Genomic DNA, 27445 nt, shown 5'->3' on the forward strand with positions numbered 1-27445 from the left:
TTCTTTTTTTTTTTTTTGGTGAAATATTGCATTATTTTAATGATTGTACTCACAAAGAATTTTTTTTTTTATTCAAAATATCACACTAACTGGGCAATAATTTACTCCGTAATACGAAATAAGATTAATCCTAAGCGATAACTGCATAAATACTATAATGAAACAATAACACGACGATGAATGAAATTTACCGAGACAATAAGGTCTCTTTCCTCATTAAGCAGTATCTTATTGTTTGGACGCTCAAAGCAAAAATATTTATAAAGCTTTTTTTTAGTTGTATAAATTCGTTTGCAGCGTCACAATTCCTAACAATCCGAAACATATTTTTCAATGTTTTATGTCTGCCTAGAATTAGTTTTTCCCAGGTAAGAAAAAGGAACAGAAAATCAAATTAAATATCTATGTGTATGTGCATACACACACGCTATGTCCATAAAAAAAAAAAAATCTACTTCATATTTTGTCCACAACACTGACAACGTATATACCCCTCGAAATTGGTTTAAAGGAGTCAATAACTTTCAAATACTTACACTAGATACGTATTATAATTACGTATTGCGTTAAAATAACTAAATTTCTTACAACCTTTTAAACAATCTATAACGCTTAATACTTTTTACACGCGGAATTTTGTTTAATTTATTGCATACCACTTTGTTGACCTATCAAAGGAAATATCTGCGTAATTTTACCAATCCCTTTGGTGCGACCCTCCCTCAATAACAATCGCATTCCGACATGCAGATATTCTGGATGATTGACAAACCTGAACAGCACAGAAGCTGTATCGTTTGTTTGCAATCCTCTATCATTTGCATCCATTATACCTTTAATAATGCACGTTTGCCTTACATTCCCCACGTGCACTGTCGTTTGGAAGCCAGAGAATATTGCGGTAGCATGGTACACTATTAATACAGTGGCCTAAACAATTTGCATAATTAACCGATCTCTATGCTATAAACCTACACTTGATAGGAACAGGAAACGCACGTACCTGGAAAAACAGTGTTGCGTGTGGCTGGTCCCATAACGATACCAAAACCATTCCAGGTCGAAGATGTGGCAGGGGAGGGCCTCTATTTGTCGGTGGTGCCAGCGTTAAGCTAGCACTCTGCGAGGCTCTCACTAAACAACATGGAGCCTTATTGCGATGTAAACTGACGACCTTGACGGGACTGAACTCCCCGTCTGGCAAAGGTCCTACTAATAATCGAGTACCGGGAGCGATTGCTCCTTTCACAAGCAATCCGCCTAAAACAGGTTCGTTCAGACCTGCTACCCTGTAAGAAAACAAAAGAAACAAAAAATACATATCCAGTTTTAAATCGCGACGAATACCACCTTCCAAATAAAAATTACGCCGATATGCTTACCTAAAGGTTTCGTCGATTTGGAACAGGCAAGATTCGGAATCTGAATTCGTAGAATTCACATCGTACGGTGATAAATTCTTTATGAAATTCGTTAAATCCCCTAAACCCTCACCAGTGACGCAACTAACATTGAACACTGGTATCATGTCAGACTCATAATTCCACGCGGTTAGACTTTCGTTATACATTACTAATTGTTTGGAATAACCCTGGGCGCTAATCGCGCCCTCTAACTGATTTATCGTCTCTGGTGTACTACAAAAACCGAGGTCAATTTTATTTACGACTATGAAGAAAGGAAGTCCTAGAGTTAGACATAAAGCCATATGTTCCTGCGATGCTTCGTTCATAGGCGGTGCTACGACTAGCATAACGTGATGAGGGGAATACCCTGAAAGACCGTAAAACCCTAAATAATTCCTTCCGTGTATCGTTCAATCTGTGTACAGGGTGAACCGCGTTGACGATGTAAATGAATTTTAATCCATTTGTTCTTTATGCAACACGAGGAATATATTAAGGAGATATTTTATCATAAGCCTTGTGAAACTTGTAACAATTCCCGCGGCTCACCCTATAATTAGGGAAAAATACTATACCCGTAAGACCGAGCACCGTCGTCCTTAAATATTTGCGATGGCCAGCTAAATCTATAAACGTAACGACTTTCGAAGCGTGCTCGCATATTTCCTCCGCGGTTGCCATTTCCGCATAATTTAAGACGTGACCCTCGCTATCAAACCCTATGATTTCGTGCGATATCGACGACGTACGACCCGTTTTTATCTCGTGAAGATGTCGTAACATATTAAGTCTTGCCCTTCCTCTACCATTATCTAATTCACCCTGGGTCAGTACGCCTATACACATTGCGAACGCATTAACATAAACGTCTCGGTTGATTTTTCACAAACTAGACGAGCAATGAGTATAGCAGAGCAAACTCTAAGTATATTTCTCTACCTTAAATGTCCTCTGCTAATCCTCTCACCTAAGAGAGTTGATTTCCCAGCGTCCTGCGCACCAGTTACTGCAAGCCTTAAATCGACAATACTATCCTGATCCTCTTTGTCTCCCTTCCTCATTTTTTTCACCAAAACTTCCGCCACGCGTCTTTCCTCTTTGTTGTTACCGTGCGCACACCTATTTTTATTTTTAGAATTGGCAAGTCTTTCGCGTAATATACTCGTTGCAGCACCTAATCTGGCTGCCATATCATTTAAAGTCTTTAACGATGCCTTCATGTCTTCTCTAGTTAAACCAGTCAGCCTTCCATTATCCTCCACACCTGTTAACAAACAAAATGCAAGGTTTACATATTTTGCAATGCATGTATTTGTACCTGGATTACAATGACAAGTTGTTACATACCAATTTGGTAAATAGCCTCTCCGTGTCCTTCTCTTAGACGCCACTTCATTTGAGTCACTAAATGCTCGAATCGTTGACTAGAGGGATTTATTAATTTTAGCTTATATTCAACATTGCCCTGTTCTGGCTCTGGTGGTAATCTCTCCTCGTGATCATCGTCTATGCTTGAATTTTCACAATCCGAAATTCCATTTCCTTCATTTTCTGAATCATTCCACATGTGCTTTTGTGCATCTTTGTGACTTACTGGGTTAAATAATTCCAAGAATGACTCCATATCTGTAAATTAACAACAATTATTCAGGGAAGGAAGTACAAAGAAAACTACAATGCTCAGGCTATTAAAGTCCATAATATTTTATTATCATAGCCAACAATCTTAAAACAAGATCTAGTTCATTACCAATTCATAAATTATTGATTGCAACATAATGTTACATCATACTTGAATATCTTATGTCATATATACTGTGCAAAGTACACTGATACAATAGCTATTGTTTGCATTTAACACAGGAATGTGAATATTACGATATTACAAATTTATATTTATTTATTAAATATTTTAAAAAATCATAGTTTTATTTTGTTTGTCAAATGCATAAAGTTTAGATTGTTTATTTACAAAATTATTTCCGTTGTAATAGTTTCATAAATCAATTGTTTATAAATACAAAGCGAGTGAAACGTTGGGTGAGCACAAAGCGATGTTGCGTCAGTAGCGTATCAATAACATACGACAATCTGAGAGACGGTTATTGTCTGTCGGGTTTCAGTTATTTTTTTTACGTCATATTCACTTTCTTCGCGAAGTAAAATTAAATCACTTACGTAAACAATATATTTGCTGAAGCATCTGCCTCAGCAATATATTCGAAACTATGTCGTTCGCGGCATTGCATCGAACCATCGACAAAGAAGTATTTTTCGTTATCTCGAAATCTAATCTGTTTTTATAAAGAGTCGAAGGTTCCACGGACTGAAATAAAGTAAGGAAAGACAGTGTGCACGAAATATTCGAGCGCGCCAAAACGATATATGTATCGTATTCCGCTTAAACAGCTGTACACATACGTAATATCGCGCGATATAGCATAAACGAAAACAAAAGTGTGTGCAAATAAAAACGGTCCCGTCAAGAGCGAAACGAACGTTCCGCAGATTGTACGAAGGACTACGGGAGGTCTTGGAAAGTTGAATTTGTTATTAAAAAAAATTCCCATTACCGAACTGGTAACTTCAAAAAATTGAAAGTGACAGCTACACGACAAAGAAAACGCTCACCACAACGGACACACATTTACGTACAATGATAACGCGAGAAAACCTTTTGAAACTTACTGCATTTTATCAGTCAGTGGGGGTTTACTTGTCACGGCTGTGCGTTCACGAAATCGAGATTTCGTTCGACGTGTCCAAGTTGAATAACACACAACACGAGTACCTCTCACTTTCCCTCCCGATTTTTAACACTCGACGTACACGATTCAATCGAGATCGGATTGTTACCACCTTCGCTGTATCATCATTCTGCTGAGCTCGAACAGATTTAGTTCCAACTCGATACAATCGCAGATGACGCTATGAACGTTGATGACGTTTGTCATGTTTAACGTTAGATGGCTGCGAATAACGATTAATTCTCGCAAGTCCCTCGATAATATAAAAATGATGCAAACGAGGCTTGTTACTGCTTCACAATTGTTGAGCATATACTATTATCAGGCTTTGATATTTCTCGAATAAGGTACATGCCCCCATTATTAAACTCAATAATATCTTATTAAAGTATGTAATCTTAGTTCTCTAGTGTTATTTGAATATTTATAAGAAAATCATAGTGAAACTTGTATTCGACCCCCTTTATTGATCGATTTGTACCATCTGTCGGCCACCTCGTGTTCCCCATTACTGACTAGCAATATTTCCTACTATACATGGGACAAGTGTTAATTTGACATTAAAATCAGACATTGTTTCGTTAAAAACGCATAATGGAAGAAGTATAATGATTTGTTAAAATGATTTTTGTATTTTTGTTACATTCTTTATATTAATATAATATTAGAGGTATGCAAAAGTTTCTATCGTTTGAACATAAGTGATTCTGCACGTTATTGCAGACGATATTGCAATGCATTTCTATTTGTTTCTTGATTTTCGTAGTGCTAGTTAACCTCTATAAAAGTAGCGTCACGTTATGAGAAGTTTCCATTTGAATAATCTAATTTTTTAATAATAATAATAATTCTTTACAATTTGCCAGTGAAAACACTGCGAATGCATCGAAATTCATAGTCAAATATTCAAGATGCAACTGTACGATTGATAGATTCACTGTATTCTGTACTATCAGTTATTAAATTCGAAGCAAAATTTCATGGTAGCTTTATATTGTCAATAATTTGAGAAATTAATTAAAAAGATTATGAAGAAAGTACCGAAATAACGTAACCTTGCTGTACAGTTTCATTGATTAATGTTCCATTGATAACCCGTGAAACGTTAATGGAATTGGAATGGGAGGGAAATCTTATCACACCCTGTATACCAGACTTAGTGCTATCAGATTACGATTGCGAAATGCAGAAATTAAAAAATTCTTTCATCGCGATATCTACCCTTTAATATAATTAAAAAAAATGACAGAAACTAATGGAAAATATTTGAACTGTAAAATATTATACAGTTTATGACGTATTAATACAGAAATTTCCTATGAAAACGGTGGAAACATTTTTATATTCCCAATATGCAACAAAATATTTCCATATCTCGTCCTGAACAAAGTTATACCGCGATAAAATAAAAAATTCTATAGTACCTGAATATTAATTTGATTCGCTGTTCCTAGCGGCGAACCAGTGAACCGTTGCCATGGACGCCTGAATTGTGGCTCCACCTTTAGGGTAAAGAATTTATTAGTTCCATGGAAACGCAGGATAACAGTTTGCAACAATCGTGCTACGGTCGTGGAATTCGTTTAAACAAAAACAACGCGTCAGTGCTTCGATGATATTGTTGTCAATACCGTTGCGAACCGATAAACCTAACCTCTCAGATATCAGAGGCCCCGGTACGATCAGTCACGGGAGTCCGGATCGCGGTAGTCGCGCATGATCAAAACGAATAAGATCTTTCTGTGCCAGAAAAATTCTGTAGCTGTGTGCATGCCTTAAACGATGTACTGTTATCTGTGAAAGCGTCGCGAACGTAAACACGCGCTCTCTATTCTCGACGTTCCGCGTTATTTTTGTTCCGCTATCACCGAGCCAACAACACCGCGGTTAGCATGACCACCGTCGGAGTTTGTTTTCGCGCGACGGGACGACGATCCCCTGTGCTCGAAATTATGCGTATCGAGCCGCACGGCCGTGTTCGTCCAACGCGGCCGAATACCCGTTCCTCGTAGAACATTCCGCGAAATTTCGGTGATATGGAGGAGGACCGGGCCACGAATTGGAACGCACTGTGCCGCGACAACTTATTTACGGTTCAGGCTGAGTCGACGAGTATAAACATGGCCGTCGCGCTCTGTGATGATTACTCGTGTCAGTCTGAACTCGATGGAGCCCTGGAATGGAAATAATGGACGGAACGCGCGCCCCAGGAATATCCAGGTAAGCGAGACGCTTTCGTTACGACCTGATACGTTCCCGACCATCGTCATTGTTACCAATCCTCCCGTCGTATCGGACTTGACATCGTCTCGTCCATGGCACGTAACTGCACGTTCGTATTAGATACGTTCACCGTGTTTTATTTCGTTCTCTGTTCTTTTTCCACGTAATCGCGCCGAAGGTGACTGAACTTCGCCAAGGCGTACGTCATATGCATTGTTAACCCACGTAACGCGATCGCAATCATAGCTCAGCTGACTACTATTGACCTATTGGTGTTGCTGTCAGTGGAAGTTTTCTGGGCTGTTTTCTAATGGTGCTGTACACAATGCCCTTCGCTCTTATTTACTCTCGCGCGATACCCTCGTCAGCGGAAACGTTGATTTTTCGTACAGTGCGTTTTGCCTTGGATTTCTTTCAAATTTCAGTGTTACTCAAACTTCCGTCTTCCCGCGGATATCCTCGTAAAGGAAAACATAACAAAACCGTAGTGTTAAGTCGTTATTTTTTTTTCAATATACTTCGAAAATGTTTTCTAATGTATTATTTACGTAAATCATTATTACATTTAAATGGTCTCATACTCTTTGATTAAAACTTTTTAGATGTTTGCCAAAGCATTGCACGAAAATATTTTGGGATTTATTTAATGCCATTTAGCAATGAATTGATTTCTTTTTCAGCAAGTACAGATACTCTGCTTTGATAACAATAAGAAAACAGATTTATTCCCACAAGTATGATTCGAGGCTTCGTGAACCACAGTTTGAGAAACACTGTTTCAAATAACGTGCCAGTGAAATTGGAATTGATCATGCCCCATTACGAGTATTTGCACAATCTATATAAATATATGCATTTATGTACATCTATTTTATTAATTGCCATACAATTATTTTTGGCACTTTCTTTTTCTTTGGCATAGTGAATTTATGCATGTATAAATTAAGTCTCTATGCTTCAAATTTGCTTATATTGTATTTTTTGAAAGGTGTTGTTAGATATAATAAAGGAACAATATTGCTGTAGGGTTTTGAAGCCATTATATTTTTGGCCAAACAAAAAATATATGTGTGTATGTTTGCCTCTGTTTTGCTTTGTATTTTAGGTGCAGTTTATCATGAAATTTGATACGGTGATGTATATTTTCAATTTTTCATATTTGTAAAAACAAAAGTGCGTTTTAAAACAACAAATGAATTCCCATCCTATTTTCCTTGTGGTTTACAAATTTTTGTTGAACAATTTGGAGTTTTTTTTTAAAATGATCTACTAACTGTTATAATTATTTTACTTGTCCAGGTATTTAACAGAATACTTTCGCTTATTTTTTAATTTACAGCCGCGCGCTAAATAATAATTGGAATATTAGCTTGTATGTGAAAATGTAGTATTAATCGATTTAATCTTTAATGAGCAGAATATATATGGTAATATAAAAATATTATATAATTAATTGCGAATTAAAAAAAAGTTGTTCTGTTTGTTGAGGATTAAGTTTGTTAATGTTACGTTGGCGTATTATGGAAAAATAGTGCTTGTGTGTGAAGCTTGTGCATAGTTCTAATAATTGAAGCTTTATAAAGAAAGTTAATTTCTGGAGCAGCCTGATAAGATAATTGTTAGAAAATAATTATCGATCAGTTAACATGTGGTGATTTCCAAAACTTTATTCCTTTCAAGCTTCGATAATTTCGTCGGAAATGGGTGAAAAAAGTTTCGAGCATTGAGATATCCATTTAAAAAAGGAGCTTCCAAATCAATGCAGTACACTTTCTAGGTAAATATCGTATGTTGGCTAACAAAGTGAAAGTTTCAGATGCAATTGAGGACTTTCGTTATTTTTCATTAAACAGTCTGCCATCGCGTATGCAAGCTTTAATAGAAAAAGCAACAAATGTTGAGAAAGGAAATATTTTGAATACATTATTAAATTACGAAATGTATAAAATCGGGGAAAATTTATTCATGAATAAATTTCAATTTATAATTTTCATAACACGGATTTCGTTTCGGGCCGAAAATTTTGCTTATATTAAAATCGACTGTAATAAAAATGTTTAACAGTCCATTGAAGAACAAGAATTATGTACGTCGTATTTGTTGGATTTCGCATTGTTGCTCTGAAATGTTGACATTGAAAATGCAGTGATTTCAAGTAATGTAATTTGTACATAAAGATAGCGATTGCTGTATGTGTAAGATTAATGCATGTATGCGAATAAATGAGTCATTGATGATAGTTTCGAATTTCTTCGAGTCGTAAATTAAATGGAGTGGCTTGCGGTCGAATAACAAAATGTAGATCTTTGGTATTGCGCGAATAAATTTATATAATCAACTGTAACGTTTCTAACAATATTCTAAACAGAAGTGTTTAACGAAGAAAATTAAAAAAGAAATAATTATAAAGATGAGAATATTATCTTTGCTCTAAAAAAGAAAATATTAACGGGAAATATTGAGAAAAAATGTACTCCAAGTAGATGAGGAGAGAAAAATGTCTATATTAAGTTTCAATGGGATAGTGGAAGACTTGAGTGAACATTATTGATAAAGAAAATGAACAAAAGGGAATCGTTTATCGTATACGGATGCACCGATGATTTCAGGCTGTTCTCTGGGTGAGCAATGAATGTATTCCGAATTTTGACTCCGTGTGTATTGCAACGTAGACGACCAAAGGAGGTAGATAATTCCGATAAAAGGGATTGTTGGTTCGTGAAAAGACGGCGTAGAGATGCTTCTCACATGATACATAGAATGGGTGCTTCTGCATCGTCAAGCATCACCAGTGTAGGTGGAGATTCGGTCCAAGCAGCTAGACTCTCAACTTCTGGTAATCCTGATCAACATGGCATTGCTATCAGGTATTCAAACATTTACCTACGTTATCTCGTTTGTACTTCTCAGTTTATCGTCCCGATCAACGTTGGTAAAGATCTATTAAACGGTGTACAGCTGGTGCTACCGAGTTCCTTAATAAACATTTCTCACCCCCGGATTAACGATTACGAAATTGATAAATGAAGACTATTTAAATGGTCTTGATCGAGCTCCTGCGTTTCACTGTAGAACCAAGAAAACGTGATCCAAGAACAATTAGAATTCAAATAAACGAAAAATAAATTCGAACAATGCTAAACTTCGATAAACACAGTGGAAACTGGAAGGTCTTAAAAAAACGAAATCGCTTTGAGTTGTCTTCGTTCGTTGTACGCTTTATCGTTTTATTTATTCCATTTGCAGGGAAAAGAAGAAGAAAATGACGGGGTTCGCGACGTTGCGCAAGAAGTTCATTCGAAGACGTCGTTCTTCGAAGGCCTGCGACCACGGTAGAATAATACGAGATTTGGTGTCGACATGGAGTCACTTGGAGGCAACGGCGCTCCTGGAGGAGTACGAGGCGCTGGCTGCGTTAAAGGACCTCCATGTCCAAGCCGAATTAGCTAGACCACCAGCTGCCACGTACAAGCAAGACCTGTCGATGTTGTACGACTACAAGCATTGTTCCGACGTGGATCTCGTCTACCGAGGAGCGTGTTTTCCCGTTCACAGAGCCCTGCTGTCAGCACGCTGTCCATACTTTAGGGACCTGCTGACCGGATGCCCGGGTACATAAACAAATTCCTTTCATTTACAGTCGCGAATCAAGAGATCACAGTCCAGAGTCCAAATTCTTCAGATTCCTTTTGGAAATTAACAAAATAGCAGTTGCCTTTTAGATCAGGGATTAGCAAACTTGTGCTGAGAAGAATCAATATAAAATGTTGGAGGAACGGAACATAAATATAATAGCGTGTGTCTTTTGATTTTTAGGATACGGTGCTAGGATATGCCTGGAGCTAAGAACACCGAATCTCGAAGTACAAATATTCTCAGCGCTGCTGCGGTATCTCTACACTGGTGATATTTGTCCACACGATGCAGCTCTGGAGGCGAACCTTCTGCGAAGACTGGGAGAAGAATTTGGCACGCCTAATCTGCTGGAGCACGATCTCAGATACTTGCTCGACACGGGCGACTACGCGGACGCGGCGCTAGTGTTCACGTCGGACAGTGATTACCAGAGACCAGATAGTGGAAGTTCAGAATACGGATTCCGGCCAAAGTTAGAACTGCCATGTCATAAAGCGATACTTTCTGCGAGATCCCCGTTCTTCAGGAACTTAATACAAAGACGGACTAGATCGGGGGAAGATCACACAGAAAGGGCGCTTCATATACCTACTAGAATAGTTTTGGACGAGAGTGTAATACCCAAAAGATACGCCAGAGTATTATTACATGCAGTGTATTTAGATACCGTTGATTTATCGTTAATAATGAGAGGTAATGGTTGTGGAAGCAGCGCTGGTAGTCTCGGAGAGGTAACTACGTTATTTCTCATACGTATCGAGTCATTTCATAAGTCGACGTTTATTTTCGTTTACTCCTCCGTCGCGGTGGTTTTCAAACTTTTTTTAAAGACCTCCCATTTCACCAAAAGAAACTGCCCGAATCCCGCTCTGTTTTTTCCCATAATTTCGATGTTTGTTCCTATATCGACAGCTTAGCTAAGAAGACTTGTAATTTCTCTGTACAGGTAAGTTCAGGACTTTGAATAATAATAATAAGTGGTTAAACTGCAGAGTTATAAAAAACATTTTGGTGAACCTTCACTTTAATATATTTTAAGACTCTTTAATACTTGTTAATAAACTAATTTTTTGACTACTAATTATTTGACTATAAACAAAACTGTCTCGTCGCAAATGAAAAACTTATGAAATGACCTGATATATTCAAATAACTTAAGTCGTCTTCGATATTTCTCGTGCATTGATCCCAAGGGATTTATCACGTGTTTCCAAATTATTACTAATTTTTTTTTTTTATCAACGTCCCCTCCATGTATTCGTTCTCAGGTTCAAGCTCTCACTCACACTGGCCGAGTTCGACCAAGTCCCCTAGAGGAAGCAATGGAATTGTACCAAATCGGCAGATTTTTAGAGCTAGATATATTATCACAGGGTTGTGAAGATCTTATTTTAGAATATCTTACATTGGAATCGCTTCCAGCCGTCTTGAAGTGAGTTTTCCACGGTCCGTTGTCAATTTAACTCTCTATGACCCAAATTACTTTTGCCCCCTGAAAATATCATATAATAGGACATTTATAAACAGTGAAATTGATACGGCAATTACTTATGACTCGATCCGATATATAAATATGTGACCTCGGAGTCATAGAGGGTCGTAGAGGTTTAATTAGTTCTTCCCCGCGTAATTATTTACTTATCGTTGTTTAAATACGCTTGGTTATAGATGGGGCAGTCAACCTCACGGATCTGCATGGGTACACAGGCAAGCGTTGCATTACTTGAGGGAGGAATTTCAGCCGGTCGCCTCTTCCTCTATTCTCCATCAGTTAGATCACGCGCATTTAGCGAACGTTTTGCAAAGCCACTTTTTGCAAGCCAGCGAGCTTGAAATACTGCAGGCAGTACTCAAGTGGGGGGAGCAGGAGTTGGTGCGCCGTATGGAAGATCGAGAGCCTAATTTACTCAGTCACACGGTGCATTCGGTGACAAGGAAGGGGTTGAAGAAACGTGATCTAAGCGACATAGAGTTGCGAGAGATACTCAGCGAGCTTCTGCCACTTGTCAGAATGGATCACATATTACCGCCCAATAGCGAAGCGCTAGCTCAGGTATGACTCTCTTGAATTGCTCCCAAAATCATCAATAGGGTTTTCCAATAAGAGCGATCGAACTTCCAATTCTCATAACCGCCGCCGTATTTGGTTTTCACTCGTTCGAGTCACGTAACATTTATATTCAGTAGTACTTTACAAGTCATCATAGAGAGATACACAGTTGCTCGACGCGTTGAAAGTTATTAAAATTTGTTACTTAACATTCGTAAAGACGTTGAACAATAGTGAAAATATATGTTAGGCTATCAGAAGAGGATTAGTTTCAACCCCACCGAGTCACATGATAGGGGACGAGAGGGAGAACCTACGTATGAACGCTTGGATAAGGGGAGGGAAGAAAAATGGATTTTTTGTAAGGCCTCGCTTGTTCATGCCTTATTACGAGGAAATAAAGGTACATGTTGTTGCGAACAACATGAAAAATACGAAATATATTTTGTTGCTTATCGATTATGCACCGGCCATCTTTCTACAGTCTTTAGTTGAGGAACAAATGGTCCAAGAAGCAGATTTGGTGAGATTGCGAAGGCCACGGTACGTGGCCGATATTCCTGATGCCTTGTACATGGTTGAAGAGAAACCGAGACCAATAGGCACAGCTGGAGTGGATGTTCTCCCCCCGGCGTTTCCAGGTACTTAAGACGTCGCTTTCCCGTTGTGTTATTTTATAAGTTAAAAAATGTTTTCATACTTCTGTTGTACTTAAGTTCCAGACTCTGTGACCCTGGCAGCTATGATGAAACGAGAGCAGAAATTGAGACAGTCCCCCAGTTGTCAGAGGGCTATCAGTTTGCCACTTTCGTCGCGTCACGAAATCAACAGGCAAGTTCGGCTGCGTGTCGTGAGGGAATTCAACTTACCTGACACGGTGGCGGACCTTCTAGAAGTGAGTACTTTTTTTTTGTTACATATAAATTTATTTTCCATAATCGAGAAGCTAGCAATTTCAATCGAATTCTCTGTTTACTTGACTCGATTAGTCAAGGCTAAAAAAGAGGTTAAGTAGTCACGTTTCAAAATGGAAATTCTGTTTGTGATATATCTATTTCACTTGACCGCAAAGTACTCGGAAATATGACCATCGCATAAATTTTCAAACGGTTGCAGATAGGCATATGTATTATATTTGCATAAATGCGTCGATGATTGTAGTATCACGTTATTTCGGCCAATTTTCAAACTTCAAGGCCCATTTATACCATGTTTAGGGTTTTATCTTTATTCAGAATCCAATGACGAATGCATAGTCATTAGGAAAAAAATTAATTTCACAGTTATGGCAACGTGACTCGTAGGTACGTGCTTCGTGTTTGATTCTTCACTCTTCGACCGGTATTCGTACCATTATTGAAGAGTGAACGTTAAACAAAATGTGAAAATATATGACACATTTTCCTTCTTTCTAGCATAGAAATAGAAGATGCTTGTTTTATTTAAAATAATTACTACATGTATATATGTATAAGTTATACGTGTAATTCTCCCCCTCCTCATCCCCTTCAGTAACCAACATGAAGATTTTTAGTAAGTGTTGAATTCGAACTATTTGCGAAAAGTTAAACAAAATATTTTATAGAAAAGGTAAGAATTTTGATAAAATTACTGATATTTAGATAAATTTACGGCGTTAAGTTAAGTGGAATGCATGCAACACGAATTCTAAGTATAAAATGAAGATATGGGAAAGATTGGATAAAAACTAAATACTATTCAACTGTTTATTTCTTGCAAGAAAGGTTTTTTTATTGTAAGGAAGTAAAGTTTTATCATGCTGTAGAAAGTAGTACAGATACTTGGAAGCATAGAACAAACGTGCGTGTAACGAAGTAAAATTCTTTCTAAACAAATATTTAATTTTTAAAGCTTGTTAGTGTTACGAATATCACGAACATATTTGGTCTTTTTCTCGAGATTAGATTACTCTTAAATACTATGTGTTATTTATCTATAATTTACTCTATATACACCGACTTTCATACAAATATAATTATATATAAACATTCGTTGTCGTTCTTCACGAATTTGTACTTTGAAAATGTTCGCGTATAAAAATACTATTCGATCTTTTAACAAATTTTCTAAGAATACAACAACAGCGGCATTAAATACTATTTAATTAGCCATCCCTTTTTGTCAAAGAGGTTCACGATGTGCAACAATTTTTGCTTGTATTTGTTGTCGACGCCTCGATTCAAGAAGATGTCGTCTTTCAAATCCTTGATCTCGGGAGCGGATTCTTGAGGCGCTTGAATCACTTGAGCCATCATCATGCACTGGTTGAACTTTACTGGTCCGCAATAGTCGACGATTTCGTCGAATTTCTGCTTGGTGAACTTCTCGGTGTCGACGTTTAACATCTTCAACATTTTAATGAAAGAATAATAATAATAGTCGATCATATCGTTCAGTTTATTGTCCAGGATATCATTCTTCACGCTGGATACGAGGAAGAAGATAAGATCGTTGATGCCATAATCGTATACGCACAGCTGGAAGTCCACGATCTTCATGTCGATCAGCTCGCCGTGCTCGTCGTGGCGAAACATCATGTTATTCACCCAGAAATCATTATGAACCAGAGTCGCCCACGGTTCCTCTGGCTTTTTCGCGTTTTTGTTTAGCTGAATGCCAAACTCGATGGTCCTGTTCACGCGATCTAGATACGGTTTGGCTTCCTCGATATCTTTTATATCTGTTTGCGCCTTGCGAATCATGTCGATTACGCATTTCTCTGTTGTTTCATTCATAACGTCTACCAATACCTCTGATGTAATTTTCTGAAATAATTGAGGCTTCTTGATCTTCAGGGCGATGGTTAGCGCGTGCAACTTGGCCAGTTCTTCCAGAGCAAACTCTGCGTGCTTCTTATCGAGCCCCAGTATCCTGTCCTCTGTGCTGTAGCCACTGTACTTTAGATTCTCCAAAATTATCAGAGCTTGTTCGTCGAAATTCTCCGGGTCGCGTATACCTAGTCTTCCTCCAAAGTATTTGGGTGTGATGATGTTCAGAGCCTCTTCTCTCATGCCACTTTCTAACTGGAGATTCACGAACTCCTTGGCCATTTTGCTATAGAACAACAGTTCCTTCTTGAATGTAACAGGACTGTTGAACAAGTCCAGTAGATAGGCGGACGTGGGTGGAAGTTTAACAACCAGGTTCAAAGTCTCCGTTTTGTTAGCCCGTGTCACTGTGACGTCGATAGCTAGCATTATGCTTCCAAAGTTTTCTCCTGGGGCAGTTAGCGGCCTCCATTCTAGGTGCTTTACTTGAAGGTCTTTGCCAAAATTTTGGGTCAGAACCGTGTCCAAGTTCAGTACTGGGAGTGGATCGATCGATGGAGACATTATTTACCTAGAAGTACATTTGTTGCGTTCATGAAGATATCATAGGTGCCGTGAAACTTTGTTTTCAAGTTCTCAGCTTAAAAGTAACATCTTGGTTAAGTAGAGATCTAGCCGAAGAAGCTGGTATTTAATATATGACTTCTTTCCCACTGATCATAATATCATTTGCATGTTATTACATCTTTAATAATAGTGGTATTAAGATTAAATGAGATTGTATCTAGCAGAATTTGATAATAGCTTTTTTAATGTAATAAAAATCAATGCATCACAGGTTTCTATATCGTTACTATTAATGTATGTGTTAATGGATGAAGGACATTAGTGTTTCAGGTACTCTGAGGTTTCTCTCTTGCTTGAAGTTACAACATAGAAGAAGTCACTTAACACAATAGCTACACAGAGATGGTTTAACGAAATTAATGTAAACACTATAAATTCAGTATGTTATAGGTATCTACAGTGTCACATGAAGTCGTTTCTATAATCCTCAAGTTGTCTTTTGCTATCGCGAGCGATTACAAACTCATAGGTAAACTAGAGCTATTCATAAACAACGTCGCATAACATTAGTCATCTTCTTTGTTGAATGTTCGCGACATCTTGCGTTCAAGGAATTGCATAATTTCAATTGTCACAGAGAATCGTTTCAACACAAAGAGTACGTCTTTGAATTTTATCCATTATAGACGAGATAAACAATTGATTGATCAAGAATTTATTTATACTTCTACTTAAGATTTGTTTACTTACACAGCCTGCGGATGAAACGATAAATACTATTTTTTCAATGACTTACTTTTTCAAGAGTCTTGGATTTGATTCTTCGCTTATTAAAACAGCAAAATGACGATTAGATCACTAATATTTTAAGTTTACAGAACCGGAGGAAGCGAAGGCAATGTTTCGTATCAGAAACGTGAAAATAATATGAGCTTTCGCGGTTGTTGGACAGCAGACAAGTAGCCAATGATAACATTTATCAGCAATATTCATTTTTTTCCCCCGTTTACTATACTGATTACGCCATAACGCTATCGATATATTGTATTCCATCGTAACCTTTTATCTCTCATTCGACGTTTATCAATTGTGTGCAAATTGGTGCAGAATAATATTGCGAAGGGTACGAAACAATTCAGTCAGCGCAGAATAGAATTCTGTAGTTCAAATATTCGGCGACAAGAATTCGAGGATTTGAATACTCTTTGAATATTTAACTATTCGAATACTTGGCGGAAATGATTTGAATACTACTCAAATACTTGATGACTCGATATTTTATTAATGCTATTTGTCAGTCGCTATAGTAAGAATAATATACGAATAATAATGTTTGAATATTGGTACTCCAATATTTGATGAATTGCTTGATATTAGAATACTCAAATATTCAATGTTTATTCGTAGAATTCGAATACCTGTAAAATACTCGAATAGCGAGTTATTCAAATAGTCCCAGCCCCTATTTCTGAGAAATCTAATCACCCTCTTGAATATCGATTAACCGTGCGATTAGCGGGCATTAATGTAAATCGCTTTTATAGTTCAAGTTTTGCGATCGTTAGAGATAAAGGTACTAGGCGTGAGGAGCAAAACGCGTGCTGGTAATTTTTCAAAAACTTGCATCATCGGATTACCATAAGAAAACACGTGCCACGTCGTGTTTAGTCGACGGAGTAATTCATATTTCCAACCGCATTGAGCAAGTTGTGCAATGACGAAAATTAGCGGATGCATTGCGCGTCTTCGGTGTTTAAGGATACTTAAACAATTGGTGATTTAAAAATTTGCTTAGTCACTGTAAAATATTAGATGGCTTATTTCATATAAATAATCCAAGGAATCTAATCTCGATTCTCCTTTGGTTATCTTTTTTTTTTTATTCAAAATATTTTTCAATAAATTTGGTTTTCGAGAAAATCGATCTTTAAAGTACACGGTTGCGCGCGCAAGTGACCAGTAAATCTCAATTTCCCGCGCGTTTTTACGGGCAAATTGTATCCTACGTTTTTCATTTATGTTTGCACATCAAATTTTTAATTCCCTCTCCACGGTCGAAGCATTTCGTTGTACAAAAAATGATCGGGACAAGAGAAACCGAGGCTGGAAACATATTTTTATTCGAGTATGTATTATTAGTTTGAAAGCGCAACCTTGCAACTAATTTCAACTTCTTGTAATAGGAAATCGTGAGAAATGCAAATGATCGATGTGAAAATGGTATGAAAATTATGCACCGAGAACTGTTATGGTATGTCTCGGTGCGCACATAATTATCTATTCACCTGTCTGTTACAAGCGCCAGGGTGATCAATGAGATAAAATCGAGTCATCGGTATTACGAACGAGTGATAGGTTTTCGATGTAAATTAAATGTCCCGTGACGATCGATCGATTTATCCGATCCTCTCACTTTCAACAAATTTACAATGCAATTTTATCAACGGTTCGAAAATCGCGTGAAAATTATTTCTGAACTCTCTGCGACACATTATTATTGACTAACTCCAATATTTGAGCATAATTAAACATTTTTAAAACCGGAACTAGTGCAAACATTAGGAAAATAGTAACATCAACGTCAAATGACACAGTCAAATAAGAAAACAAATTTATTTATTTTTAGAATTTTTAGAATTTCACTCTCAAGTGTTCCCAAAAATCGAACTCGATATTGTACGGAAAAAAAATGCTAGTTTGCAAACGAATCTGACATTTGTATTCGGTGTTTGTATGCAAGACCCAATCTCGTACGGAAACGGGACTGCAGCCATTACGCGATTGCGTTCGGATCTGCTTCGTCGTCTTACGTGACGTACGGTGTAAACACACGGCGATTTTCGCAGTTGAAAATTCCACATGCGTCGTGCTTCCAATGCAAAACGATTGGTGACAAATTATTTACAACGTCAGGTAGCGACCTGATATTATCTCAAATGACTTCCGCGATGGTTTTTAAACACCGTTTTATCACGCGAATGGGAGGACACCAGCGGTTGATAGGAATAAATTATTATATACAGTGTGTTCCAGTGTATCGATGTTACAACTGAGAAAGGGATGATTCAAATTGAAAATCATGGATAAAATCTTTTCGTTCGAAACTTTGTTTTTGAGCGACGAATAAAGCGTAGGAATTTCATATATTTTATTGATTATTAATGAATTTTATTACTACATGGTTGTGTTTATTCTAAATGAAAAACGAATTTTTAAGAAAAATCGACAGGGGGTAGGTGCCTAATTTTTTCGACGAAAAAAAAATTTTTCAAATCGTTCTAAAAAAATTACTCCTAGATTCTAGGGTCAATTACAATTATTTTTGGTCATTAGACATACCCCCGAAATCCTATCCACTTTCCAGAAAAAAATTTGAGAAGGTGTGAAATTTTTCGACGGAAAAAAAAAATTTCAAATCGTTCTAAAAAAATTATTTTCGGTTTCAGGGGTCAATTGCAAGCATTTTTGGTCAACAGACATACCCTCGAAATCCTACCCACTTTCCAGAAAAAAATTCGAGAAGGTGTGAAATTTGTCGACGAAATTAAAATATTTCAAATCGTTCTGAAAAAAATATTGTTAGCTGTGGGGGTCAATTACAATTATTTTTGGTCATTAGACATACCCCCGAAATCCTATCCACTTTCCAGAAAAAAATTCGAGAAGGTGTGAAATTTTTCGACGGAAAAAAAAAATTTCAAATCGTTCTAAAAAAATTATTTTCGGTTGCAGGGGTCAATTACAATCATTTTTGGTTATTAGACATACCTCCGAATTCCTACGCATTTTGGAGAAAAAAATTCCTTACCGAAAATATAATGTCTGACCATAAATATTTCTCTGAAATTTTTTTAAAACATAACTTCTGAACGGATTTAAGGATTTTCATGTTTCGAAATGCAAACTAAGCGTATTTTGGTGAAGAATATTTAAAAATTCCAAAATAGGTGTATGATTCTATTGCACGACAGGAATCCTCGAATGAAAAAGTTTTATTCTTCGTTTTCGATTTATTTTTTCGCGTCCCATCTTCGATTCTAATGCTCGATTTCGTTGTTCCGTGAAAATTTTCATCGCCTTCGGCGGATAACCATTTCGCGAGAGCGCATCGGCGACAATTCGTTTGGCTTCATTGCGTAACACGACGATGCATTACAGGCAAGGCGTGTAATTACACCCGTCGCGAGAGATCATTATCCAGGGGAATTAAACGCCCTCTTAGACGGTAACACTCAACGTGACGCGAGTTTGTCACTTTCGCGGGATTCTGTGGAACGATTTACTGTTTTCGCTTTGTTTTCAACGCCAGCGTGCTACGGTGATTTCGACATACTCGTCGGATCAATTACCAGAACTGTGAAGCAGATATTGATCCTAAAAATACATGGTATTGATTAAAATTAAAATACGCGCATGTCGTTGGAACACTTAAATATTTTTTATGCGATTAGAAAATGGATTAGAAAGTATTATTGGGCGGATGTAGAGTTGGCGAACGGGTCGTTAGTTGCTAATCTCGCGCAAGAGTTATTCTATAGTTTTTTTGTTTTATATTCTACTTGGAATTTGATGTCGTTAGTGTCGCGACATAGCAAAAAATATTAGCAATCAAGTATTGACACTAGCATAAATAATTTGTATCGTTGAATAATGTATTTTTTATCACTGCTAATAATCTGATACCTAAACTACATACACGTATTTATATTACACATGTTCTGTTTATTATGAAGCACATCGTACACGCGACAAATAGTGTATTATTAATGAGAAGATGATCAGTTGCAAGTAGAAAATGATTTAAGATTCAATTTGAATCGCGATGACGAAGTGAAAAAAAAGAAGAAAAAAAACACGACGACGCGTAATTAAAATACGCGTATAATAGTAAATAGTTGTGTTCAAAACATTTTGTATTTAATCGTGCTAGAGAATTTTAATGTAATTTGTATTAATCCTTGGACAGACCGAATCAAACCGAATCTATTCTATAGATCCACAGCTACTTGGTACAACAAACGGGTACTTTCGAACATTCCATCGCAAACAGAGTAGAAATGAATGTACTGATAGTATTCGTCCACCTTTCCTATACTTTTCGACCTGATTGAATAATGGTTCTCGAAGTATCCCTTCGTAAAAGCACACCGGCGGTTTGATACAGTTTTCAACCTTGACGACTCCCCCATTGCGTTATCGCGAAGCAATGTTATTGTTCCGATGAGAAAAAATTCACGCACCGCGGCGACAGATAATTATTCCGCTAATCGAAATCAGATACACGCTTCCCATTGTGTTTAATTGCATTTCCCTCATAAATATTTATTCGTCGAATGGTATTTCACGCCTCCTTTACCCGTGGACACTAATTAATTCATCGCTGCCAGGGGAGCGCATGCTGCTACAATTACCGCGCCAACTTTTCATCTTAAGTACATGTGTTTGTCACCTTACACTCGTTACACTGTAGAATTACGTAAAATGCACCCTGTAGCGGATAGAATTCGTTCGAACGATGAATCGAGGCACCGAGATACGTCGGTTCTTCGTTTCGAAGCCAAACGTCGGTGTCGCGCAGCTCGTATTTACAATAGAATTTAATTAGACACATTCGATGAATTATTTGTCACACAAAAATACCGTATTCTCTTCAATTTCAAGGCGGCGTTTAAAATTCAACCTTCTGTATCGTTCACCAGTTCTCAATGACCCGAATTCCACGGGGAAGCCAACGAACAAAATGCGCAGCGACGACAAATGTTGAAAAAACACTGTTAAACAACCCGTCGTTTCGACGCAGCTAAGGCCACTTGGAAGCTGACTCTATTTATAGTTTGCGCAGCGCATCGAGAAATCTAGCGTAATGCGATAACCGTCGCACACATGGCGCAAATTCTGTAATCGTTTCTCTCGGTGTCATTCGGTAGAAGTAGGGCTTGGATTTATCAAATGTTTTTCGTACTCGAATATTCTTAAATTTTTCAGTAATAACTTACTCGAGAATAGTAAGAGAAACCATTGACGAGGAACGCAACATTCTAATAGTTTTTCTGAGTACCACTCGAATATCGAGCAATTTAAATACATAAAATATTCGAATACTATTCGAGTACTTGGACATTCAAATATTCATTCGATATTTGAATACTTCACTATAGAGAATATTGATTTATTCAAGTACTTGGATAGTATTCGAATACATCAAGTATTCAAATAGTATTCAAGTACTTGGATATTCGAATAGCGCGACGCAAACTATAAATCGAGTTGTTTAAATTGATCGTCATTCTCGTAGTTGATTTTCATTTCAGATGTAGCCACGAATCGTGCCCTACAATACGCTAATCTAAGACGCGAACGTGCTACTGTACTCGTGTTTATATACAACTGTATTTATAGATGTCTATATACATGCAGATTATTGATCAACTTCTAAGGATCATCGATTTCACTCACCACAATGGTACATCCGTATGTGTGACCTGAATCAGCTGATGACAAGATGTAATATTTAAATACCGCAGATAGATGTATTACTTTCTGAATTTGTATTTTCAAAATTTATACATGGTATTTGAATAACTACGAATTACTCAAATGGTCACAGTTCCGGAGAGAAGACGACAATTTATACAGCTGGCTTGCAGACTTAGTTTTTAGAAACGATCGGAACGACGTTTAACGCGAGTTTGTCGTTTAATGAGAAATGAATGGCCGTAACTGGAACATTTGTGACGAAACGGAATGGAAGGAAATAATAGAAAAATGCAACGTTTCTTCGGGCCACGGCGTTCAATCGCAAGAACCGACTAACTGGCTTCCTTTCCCATGCAATTCGCCGGTTATGAAGACATTAGGGCAAGAGAAAGTGGAAACTAGAATCGCAGCTGATACTTTTTGCCAGCTGATTGGTATTCCTCTATTCAATACACAACCTGAAATCCCTTGGTAGCAGCTGCTTAAATTATTTCTGTGCTCCCTTGAGATTTAATTCACATTTCTTGAAACTGCATTCGATTGCGAATTCAGGAATGCTCTAAACCAAGTGACAGTATCTTGATGCCTATATCTAACGATCCTCTTTTTTCCTCGAACGTTTCATGACAGTTTTTTCTTTCATTTCAAAGTTCTAAATAATCTAATATCGTACTACATAGCTGAGATTACTTTGTGTCCTCTTCGATATTTTGAGACAGCTTTGACTTTAGAAGAATTTCTAAACTACACGAGAAATTGCCACATTTTTATATTATTCGTTTTAATTTAGTGTCTATTGTTTGAAGAGAAATTGTCTGATATTAATTTTTGCCTTCTGCAATATCTCATTTCAAGTATTTCAGTGTTAGTATAGTGTTAATTCGCTGTTTTGCTCCAATGTTTGAGGACAGTAATCCCCACGCATTCGATATCTCACATCAAATATTTGTACGTATGAAATCTAGGTTGCAAAAAAGACCAGACCAGTTTTACTACTCGCGTGACGTCGAATCTTAAATATTTGAACGTACAATATTTCGCCCGGGATCGAACGTTGCCAATATCGAACATTATACATTGCTTTTTAAATGCTAGATTTTCACACCGACCCGTCATCGTCGTTTAGATTTCCTTCGAACGATAACTCTTGATTCAGTGTAAAAAGTTAGACGCTAGTTGTCGCCTGGAGCGTCGTTCCGGTAAACAGTCAATTAACATTTACATGGCAAAGACTCGAGAGCATCTCGATGGCTCTTCGTGACGTCTTGTTGCAATAAAAGTGCGGAAACCTTTCCGGTAACATCATTGTCGGTAGTTTTCCGATCGATCGGTTACTTATCTCGTTGCTGTTCAATTTCGCTATTATGCAATCACTGCCAGATGCATGACTGTGCGATAGAGCGCTGCACAGAGTTGGGTAAAAATTGTTCGTGACGTTTATTTGATCGAATAGTTAGCTCTTAAGGAGGCAGAATTTCGAAAAAATCGATACTTTTTGTCGTAAAAAAAGTGAACTGTTTCTATCAAAGCGTCACCATTTTGTTATGCCATTTGAACAATTTGAATGTGTCTTAAAATGGTCTAAACAGATCAGTTCATACTATATTCAGGTTCTAGTGTATACGAATGGTCAAGTAACTTAAGTATTCGAGTAGTCAAGTAACTCAAGTACTCGAATAGTCAAGTAACTCAAGTATTCGAACAATCGAGTAATTCAAGTCTTCGAATAGTCATGTAACTTAAACTTGTAAGTGTTCCAATAGTCCACCATGGCAGACTAAATCTGATTGATTTATTAGATCATCTGAATTCTCAGCGAATACTTCCATTCGTGATGAAGTTTTAATTTAATTTAAATGTACTTTGTTATTTTAATGAGATTATTTTAATGAGATACCTATCGGTATAATGTAATTATACTAACTAGAGGATCTGCGTATATGTATTACACGCGCATAAGTTATATGGAAGCAGATATATCTAGGAATAGCAGCCATGTATGACAGAAAGCACAGAGCATTTAAATACATGCATCAGAGGTCAGTTTCATTGAACTATGAATTGACTGTCTAGTTAATTCAGTCCAGGCAAAATATATGAGCCCATCGTATAAATCTTCGTACATTGCCTATTGGTTCTTTTGATTCAAACGTTGTTAAACTAAGTTTCAACGAGATATTTCGCTTTTCTCTAATTAAAAATGAAAGCAAAGAAGATTCTAAAACGGCCAATATTTCAAATTTAATAATGTACGGTTATCAATCTTGTTAGAGTTACTTATATCTAGGTAGAAATACTTTAAGTATATAAATGCTTATTTCCAAAAATAATTGTATTCGACTGAAATCACCGGACCCACAGAAAATTTTAGCAAAGCATTAGCGGTCACCAATGTGTTAACAACGCGTGCGGTTAACACGAATACGAGCGTTGACAGAAAGCCTCGCGTTAGGGATGGAAACGGAAATACCTGTTGCAGTGTCCCGAGAGTTCAAAGAAACGCAGGAGCAGTCGAATGCGCTCCGTCGACGCGGCTGCCTGGCACAGCGTAGCCGTGACAACTGAGCCGAGCTTCGTTACCGTTTGACTTTGACCCCTATACTCCCTCTTTTCGACGCTCATTGATGGTATCTCCATCTTTCAGCTTCGTTACGGATTAAGTCCGAACGGTACGCGTCAGAAGAACACGCGAGTCCGCGCCGGGGGATGCAGAATATGAGATCAATCGACGAGCATCGAAGGCGAGAAACCATTTACAAGCAGGGATGGAGCCAAACGTACCTCAAAAAGTAGTCGAACGACGAATACCGTGCTCATTTGTATTCTGTTCCCAATCGAATGCTTGGAAAGTATTCGTTTCGTGTATTAGGTGCACCTACAGAATGGACGTAGGTTAAGAGATCCAATTATAGGACATACAGCGACGATAAGTTGATTTTTTTAATTTTTTGAGCTGTATCCTAATTTTTGTATAGTATTTTAGTGCCACAGAATCGATTACTTATCATGTCTGTATCTATTTAAATTGTTAAGTATTGAAATAGCATTCGAACACTTGAGTATTTGAATAGTTATGTATTCGAATACTATTTGAATTATATTCTCCAAATAGTTGAATAATCGTAGTGTCTGAATTGGTGAATATTTCGTTGAATATTTGAATCACCAAAATGTTCGAATATTCAATTGCAGAATATTTCTTTAAGTAGTCTGTCAGACCTGCTGTCGTCACAGTACTACTGATCCATGTGGGGGGAATCGTAATCTATAGGCGGTGTCGAAAAGCGTTTCCCTTATCTTATGGTGATCCTCCTAATGGTTCAGTTCCTAATAGTGCACCCACGCTACTCAGGACTTGACGTCAGCCCTTGGAATCGTTTCAGTAGGATTTCGGGAGCCATCGCTAAATGCCTTGGATCCTACGGTTAATGAATGACGCAGTAGGTGTTAGCCTTTCTCTGTTCGAGACTCTAGTTACGAAGTTTGCTAAGCACCGTTGGTTTCCGTTGAGCGTTAAGCTCGTGTTCGCCTGGAAGGGCTTTAGACACGTTTCCTTGTTAAAGTTGCAATCATGTTTTATGTCCTGTTTCCGTGCTGTCCCGTCCTTCCGATATTTTCAGACGCGTGATATAACAGCACAGGTATTTTGGGAATATTTGTCACGAAACTAAAACCTCCGTTTTTATGTATTGTTGCAGAACACAGCCGCGTACAACGTGAAGGAGCAAAACGAGAGACTGACCGATATCGAAGACATGGATTCCCCGGGTATGGGGATGAACCCAAGGACAGCTCCACCATTGTGCTACGGTAGAAACATGACGTTCCCACGGCCAGCTTCATCTTGCATGCATAGACACGAGCTTCCAGCTATAGTCACCGAGGGTGAAAGCTGTAGACTCCTTGCTGAGGTAAGAAATACAGTTTCGGTAAATAGCTCTACAAGAAATCGGAGAATTCGAACGAACGTCTGCTCGTTGTGTGCTTCAGCAACAAGAAAGCAACTCGTGTAGCGATGGACAGTTGTCCGGTGTGATGCCAGATGTAGCAATGGCAACAGCCTCCGTTGGGGCTTTGCAGCTGATAGAGGAGCAAGAGCTGGAGCTGGATCTCGGTGACGGAACCTCTCATCTTCTGCAGCACGTATCACCGTCGAACGGAACCATGGGCTCGCACAGGTCCTCGCTTCCTCACCAGCACCAGAGGCACTACTCTGGACCGCCCCCTCCACCGTACATGTACCACCGTGCTGGCACTGCCTTACCGAGATTTATTTAAGATTTTTAGAAAATAAGAATTGTATAGCAACTAACTTGGACCCTCAATAGGCGTTCTTTTCCCAAACAAAACCGGAATAACCAGGTGTACTCTTCGTGTACTGCCACGACTGCCTCCGTAGGACGATTCCTTGCGGAGTAGTCGCACGTTTCAGGATTTAGCTAGACAAAAATACTCTTCGGTTCAACGCGCTTATGTAAATGGACTCGTTCCTTGCACAAGGTGTTTGTTTGTTTTTCTTTTTTTTTATGTATTTACATTGTGTGAAAGATCACCTGAGAGGTGGCCATTTTATGCAAGTTCTCTGTCTACAGTTATTAACGGCGTTCAAGGTTCTCATGGCTGCTGATGATCGATGATTGGTTCGTGAAACGTATCCTTTCGGAAGCAACTATGGTACACGAAGATGCGCTCGTTGGAGTTTCGTCCTAGGGCTGGGACTATTCGAATGATTCGATGTTCGAATATTTTGCAGGTACTCGAATGCTGCGAATAGATTTCGAATATTCGAGGATTCAAATACCGTTGTTCAAACGAGTAGTCAATTCGAGTAGTCGAGTGTTCGCGTTGTATTCGTTGAGTATTTGAATCGCCGTGAATGCTCAAATATTCAAATACGGAGAAGTTTAACAAATAGTTCCAGCGTCTAGTTTCGTCTCGCGGTGAAGGCGGCCACGTGTAGCGTGCCGATGTAGAACTTCGTTTCTTGCGGGTACAAATTTACTTGACACGACGAGGACGGTATTGTACATTTTATTTAATGCAGCTTACGAAAGTAGGGGATCCTTGATTTCAGGATATTTATAATCGTACCGGATACGAGGGCACACCTCGGTCGTGGAAAGTTCATGCTTATTAGGTACAATCACATATAGATGTAACATTCTAGGTGCATACGCGTGCGGGATGCAGATGCAGCTGTGGTTTATATGCATATATGTGCGTGTGAGTGTATGGACACGAATGCGCGTGCTCTCTAAGTACCATATAAAGTGTTAATTAGACGATGTTGCCGACGTTGACGAAGAGAGAAAGAGAGATACACGGTGTAAATGAGCGTGAGAGAGTGGCGAGGAAGAGAAATAAGGAGAGAGTGAGACAATGAGAGGAACGGGAAGAAAACAAGAGCGAAGGCCATGCAGAATGTGCAGGTATATATGATCAGTGTTTTATGAACAGTATTGTTCTTTATTTAAGTGAAACGCCGCTGTGGGTATGATCTTTGCTAATTCATATTACCTATGATATTCAATAAAAATTATTTAAATATTA

The 27445-nt window shown here is 38.0% G+C and overlaps 3 protein-coding genes across 9 annotated transcripts; 1 reads left to right on the forward strand and 2 right to left on the reverse strand.

Annotated features, from left to right (window-relative positions):
• LOC143343934 (GTP-binding protein 2) lies at positions 1 to 11738 on the reverse strand. Of its 3 annotated transcripts, none has more exons than XM_076769348.1 (7): positions 11418 to 11738; positions 2754 to 3032; positions 2374 to 2670; positions 1982 to 2242; positions 1383 to 1773; positions 1004 to 1289; positions 1 to 930 (listed from the first exon to the last, which is right to left on the reverse strand). In XM_076769348.1, the coding sequence occupies exons 2-7, from the start codon at positions 3028 to 3030 to the stop codon at positions 646 to 648; spliced, it is 1797 nt and encodes a 598-aa protein (XP_076625463.1). In that variant the 5' UTR covers positions 3031 to 3032; positions 11418 to 11738; the 3' UTR covers positions 1 to 645. The 3 variants fall into 3 exon arrangements, with proteins under 3 accessions (XP_076625463.1, XP_076625462.1, XP_076625461.1); XM_076769347.1 differs by lacking the exon at positions 11418 to 11738 and adding an exon at positions 4095 to 4496; XM_076769346.1 differs by lacking the exon at positions 11418 to 11738 and adding an exon at positions 3585 to 3911.
• On the forward strand, positions 5572 to 27445 carry LOC143343932 (BTB/POZ domain-containing protein 7). 3 transcript variants are annotated; one of them, XR_013080034.1, is made up of 13 exons: positions 5572 to 6373; positions 8057 to 8153; positions 8986 to 9243; positions 9623 to 9987; positions 10193 to 10743; positions 11281 to 11444; positions 11681 to 12065; positions 12313 to 12465; positions 12547 to 12703; positions 12779 to 12957; positions 25594 to 25806; positions 25886 to 26395; positions 26488 to 27445. XR_013080034.1 is itself a non-coding variant. In XM_076769341.1 (12 exons), exons 3-12 carry the CDS (start codon positions 9005 to 9007, stop codon positions 26171 to 26173), a joined length of 2694 nt encoding a protein of 897 aa, XP_076625456.1. In that variant the 5' UTR covers positions 5572 to 6373; positions 8057 to 8153; positions 8986 to 9004; the 3' UTR covers positions 26174 to 27445. The 3 variants fall into 3 exon arrangements, 2 of the variants coding, with proteins under 2 accessions (XP_076625456.1, XP_076625457.1); XM_076769341.1 differs by having other exon boundaries at positions 25886 to 27445; XM_076769342.1 differs by lacking the exon at positions 8057 to 8153 and having other exon boundaries at positions 25886 to 27445.
• Positions 13776 to 24519, reverse strand: LOC143343935 (uncharacterized). 3 transcript variants are annotated; one of them, XM_076769349.1, is made up of 2 exons: positions 24366 to 24519; positions 13776 to 15422 (listed from the first exon to the last, which is right to left on the reverse strand). In XM_076769349.1, exon 2 carries the CDS (start codon positions 15413 to 15415, stop codon positions 14180 to 14182), a length of 1236 nt encoding a protein of 411 aa, XP_076625464.1. In that variant the 5' UTR covers positions 15416 to 15422; positions 24366 to 24519; the 3' UTR covers positions 13776 to 14179. The 3 variants fall into 3 exon arrangements, with proteins under 3 accessions (XP_076625464.1, XP_076625466.1, XP_076625465.1); XM_076769351.1 differs by lacking the exon at positions 24366 to 24519 and adding an exon at positions 21059 to 21212; XM_076769350.1 differs by lacking the exon at positions 24366 to 24519 and adding an exon at positions 16215 to 16364.

The sequence above is a fragment of the Colletes latitarsis genome, chromosome 7 (genome assembly GCF_051014445.1).
Source record: "Colletes latitarsis isolate SP2378_abdomen chromosome 7, iyColLati1, whole genome shotgun sequence".
Classification (NCBI taxonomy): Eukaryota; Metazoa; Arthropoda; class Insecta; order Hymenoptera; family Colletidae; genus Colletes; species Colletes latitarsis.